At 40.3% G+C, this 3,513-nt stretch overlaps 1 protein-coding gene across 1 annotated transcript; it reads right to left on the bottom strand.

Moving 5' to 3' along the window:
* Nucleotides 1–374: 374 nt before the first annotated feature.
* LOC136267598 (uncharacterized) lies at nt 375–2,012 on the bottom strand. The gene has a single exon (XM_066062757.1). The coding sequence runs from the start codon at nt 2,010–2,012 to the stop codon at nt 375–377; it is 1,638 nt and encodes a 545-aa protein (XP_065918829.1).
* Between the last annotated feature and the right edge of the window lie 1,501 nt (nt 2,013–3,513).

Here is a 3,513-nt window from a genome sequence, read left to right as displayed (position 1 = left end):
TACCCAAATATTTGGTAAGAGGCCAGGGGAGTTCAGTCCAGTAGTCCAGTCTAGTGATTGTATACAACCCCCTTATTAGTGTGCATGTGTTCTGCAAGCCAGTCATGTCTGGTGCATGTTCAATACCTCATTAGCATGTCCCATGTGTCGTTCTTTGCAATATAAAGGCTTTGTTAGCAAGCATGTAAGATCAGGAGTTTGCTTGTATTCTGTGTATAAAGGAATAGCTACATCTGTGGAATGAATTAGATAATAGATATAAATGTTAGTGGAGTCTACATCGCCAGTGAATGGCCTTCAGTTACTTTTTAGTGCATGCATAATTATAATAGGACAACGGACTGAAAAATCCTGTTATAGATACTACTTAAAATTTAATGACAACATATTTTTGTAGCACACAAACAAGATGCTTGAACATTTACATCAGCACGCACACTTGCTTTCTGGAATAAATCTTGTGCGACTTTAGCTTCTTCCACTTTTCCTTGCTGCTTCAGTGCTTGATAAAGGCCCAACAATGACCACATGTTGTTCTTGTACTGATTCAGATCCTCTTGATATACAACTTCTGCTTCTGCTGCCCTGCCTTGTTCAAGTAGCAAGGCACCAAGAACATGTCGTGAAGGCATCATCCATCCCCATGGCTCATCGTACATCAAGTTGGTGTCACGTTCCACAGCTAGACGAAGATGCTTGAAGCCTTCTTCAATATTTCCCTTTTGATATTCCACTTCGCCATTCATCACAGCTTCTGCTACATCAAGAATACCACGGTGATGCTTAGGATCATGCATAAGGTTATTGTGCATATAGCGATCCTTGAATGTTTCATTCTTCAAGGAATTGTAAAATTTGCTCCGTTCTGCTTCTGCATCCTTCAATTGACCAGTAACAGCATAGGCAACTGCACGGGCATAGTGTGCTGTGGCAATGGTGGAAACATACACATCTTTTTCTTCTTTGATTGGGTAATTGAGAATCTCCTGCCATTTTCCAAAACGAATTAAGACATGCCAGGGAACACATGCGTAAGACTCAAGAAACATCACACCCAGTTGAATAGATCCAACCACTAGAGTAGTAGTCTCTACAGTAATCTGTTTCTCAAGTGCTATAGCATATTTCATGGCTGTGGCATACTGTCCATTGAACATTGCTGCCCATGCCACAAACAGGTAATTGTGCACTCGATAATCCGTATAAAAATCATTATCATGTCCAGTCTTTTCCACATACAACTCATTTGCATCAACTGCAATCTTATTTGCTTCGATGGCTTCTTTGTAATGTCCCACCCACATGTCGATATGGCTTGGCATATGGAGAAGATGACCATGCTCAAGCCCATTACGAAGAGCATCGGCAGCAGGTAGAGCCTTTTCTGGTGTAGATGACAACTCTATTGAATGAATGTAAAAGTGACACAGTCCTGGGTGATCAGGATACACTTTCAGAGCTGTTTCTAATACTAATATTAGTTCTTCTGTCTCGGGGATTGCTGGTTTACTATCCGGGGGTGGAGTCCACAACTTCCACGGTGCCAGCTGCATTAGTGCCTCTGCAAAGAATGCAGCAATATCAGCATCTTCCTTGCCATATTTTTGGTACACCTGTCTCATTTCATTGACGTAATTTTTATCCAATTCTGTTGATGGTTGGGAGCCGGGAGGTGAGCAAAACCGTTGCAGCTGAGCTTTAATCAGATCCATTTCCCAATCACACACACTGCCGTTCTTAGCTTCCTCCATCGCCTTTCGCGATTCTTCAAACCCAGTAGCAAGATCTAAACCATCTGGATTGTTGTAGTTGGGAGCATTACCGTATGCGATGAAGTAGTGGGCCATTACGCAGTTTTTATCAAAGTGGAGGGCTTTTTCAAAACAACGAATTGCTTCCTCGTGGTTATACCCAAACAGTTGTAATAATCCATGGTTGATCAGCGTCTGACACTCAACTGAAGTGGTTGTAACCGTCTTTCCAAAGTCCCGCAAATTCAGATACGTAGACATCTTAGTGAACTGTCTGTGCACTCGTGCCAAATAACACCGTGATAAATACAAGTTGCCTCACAAATAATCGTCACACAGTATAAGGATGCCTATGGCTTCTAAGGTCAGCACAGCTGGGCTTTCACTACCGCTAATCAATTCTACCGCTAATCAATTTAGTATGTACTTTCAATTAAAGTGTAGAGGGCGGGCGCCAAAATGGAACTTTGCTGCAATTCAGTGAGTCATCTGCATTGGCTGCAGTGCCGGTGCTAAAACTCCTGATAAACTGTGTATAGCTACGGCACATGTTGGTATGAAACGCTGCAGTTGTGTTGTTTTTACCAGAAAACAACACAACTGCAGTGGTCAAGTATTTTCATCAACAGCAAGCTGTCTCACAATAATGTGTCAAAGTAGAATTGGCACATTATTGTGAGACAGCTTGCTGTTGATGAAAATACTTGACCACCTAATCAGCCACAAGATTTTACATTATAGAAGGTTGACACACTTTCAATCAAGCCGCTGCATTCAGTGCAAATGCAGGCCTGATATATCCAATTAGCTGAGACGTTATTCCACACAGACCAGACCTGGCACCATCCGATCAATCCCTGACAATGCGGAGTAAGACAACTAAACAGCTGACTGACATGAGTGTGTTAGTTGAAGGGTTGCCTGGTGTTGGAAAATCTTTACTATTGCATGAAATTGCCTACACTATAGTACTGTAACTGAAAAGTTACTAAATTTCTTTACCTAATTGTATACCTACCTAACTATATATAGGCAGACATCACTCATAACAGACTCAGGCTTTTGTTCAGTCAGTTTGTGAAGATGATTAGCTGTGAAAAGGCCTCAGACATCAATGTTACATCTGGTGACTACTTCTTTGAGAATAGGAGTAGCTAAAGATCTTTTTCTCTTTAATGGCTTTGATGAATTCCCAAGCATGCATGCATATGTAAAAAGATAGCTTAATTATATCTGCATAATAAAATACTATGGATCTGTTGTTTAGTATTGTCATCTTGTTCACATGTTTCAGTAAGAAAAGTTGATGTGTTGGGTTTGCTGAGGAAGAACGTAAACAGTCTCTGAAGGCACATGTATGTAGGCTTGCACTGATTATGCTGGCATCATAATAGGCTAGCAAAAGCATCAAGCATTATGCCAGCATAATAGGACGATTTTCAAGATTTAAAATTAAATGTGCAATGCGCGTGCCAAAAATACAGCAAAACATGAACACACTATGCCACAATACTGCATTTCATCATGCCATGTTATTATTTTTATTGTTTCTTGGCTGATTATTTACACTTTGCAGAAAAAGGATCAAGATTACTCTATAATAGAGCAGTCACTTACTCTAATACAGCAGTCAGGAAAGACTGATATACTCTAATAAAACAGCCAAATCTAGAGCATAATCGTGATTTTGAAAGAATAATTTTGAACATAACAGGCTGGATTTTTTGAGCACTGCTCAAAAGCATAATTATAGGCTATTTTT

Source organism: Dysidea avara, chromosome 9 (genome assembly GCF_963678975.1).
Source record: "Dysidea avara chromosome 9, odDysAvar1.4, whole genome shotgun sequence".
Classification (NCBI taxonomy): Eukaryota; Metazoa; Porifera; class Demospongiae; order Dictyoceratida; family Dysideidae; genus Dysidea; species Dysidea avara.
Note: the sequence above shows the minus strand (reverse complement) of the source record. Positions and strands in the feature narration are given on the sequence as shown.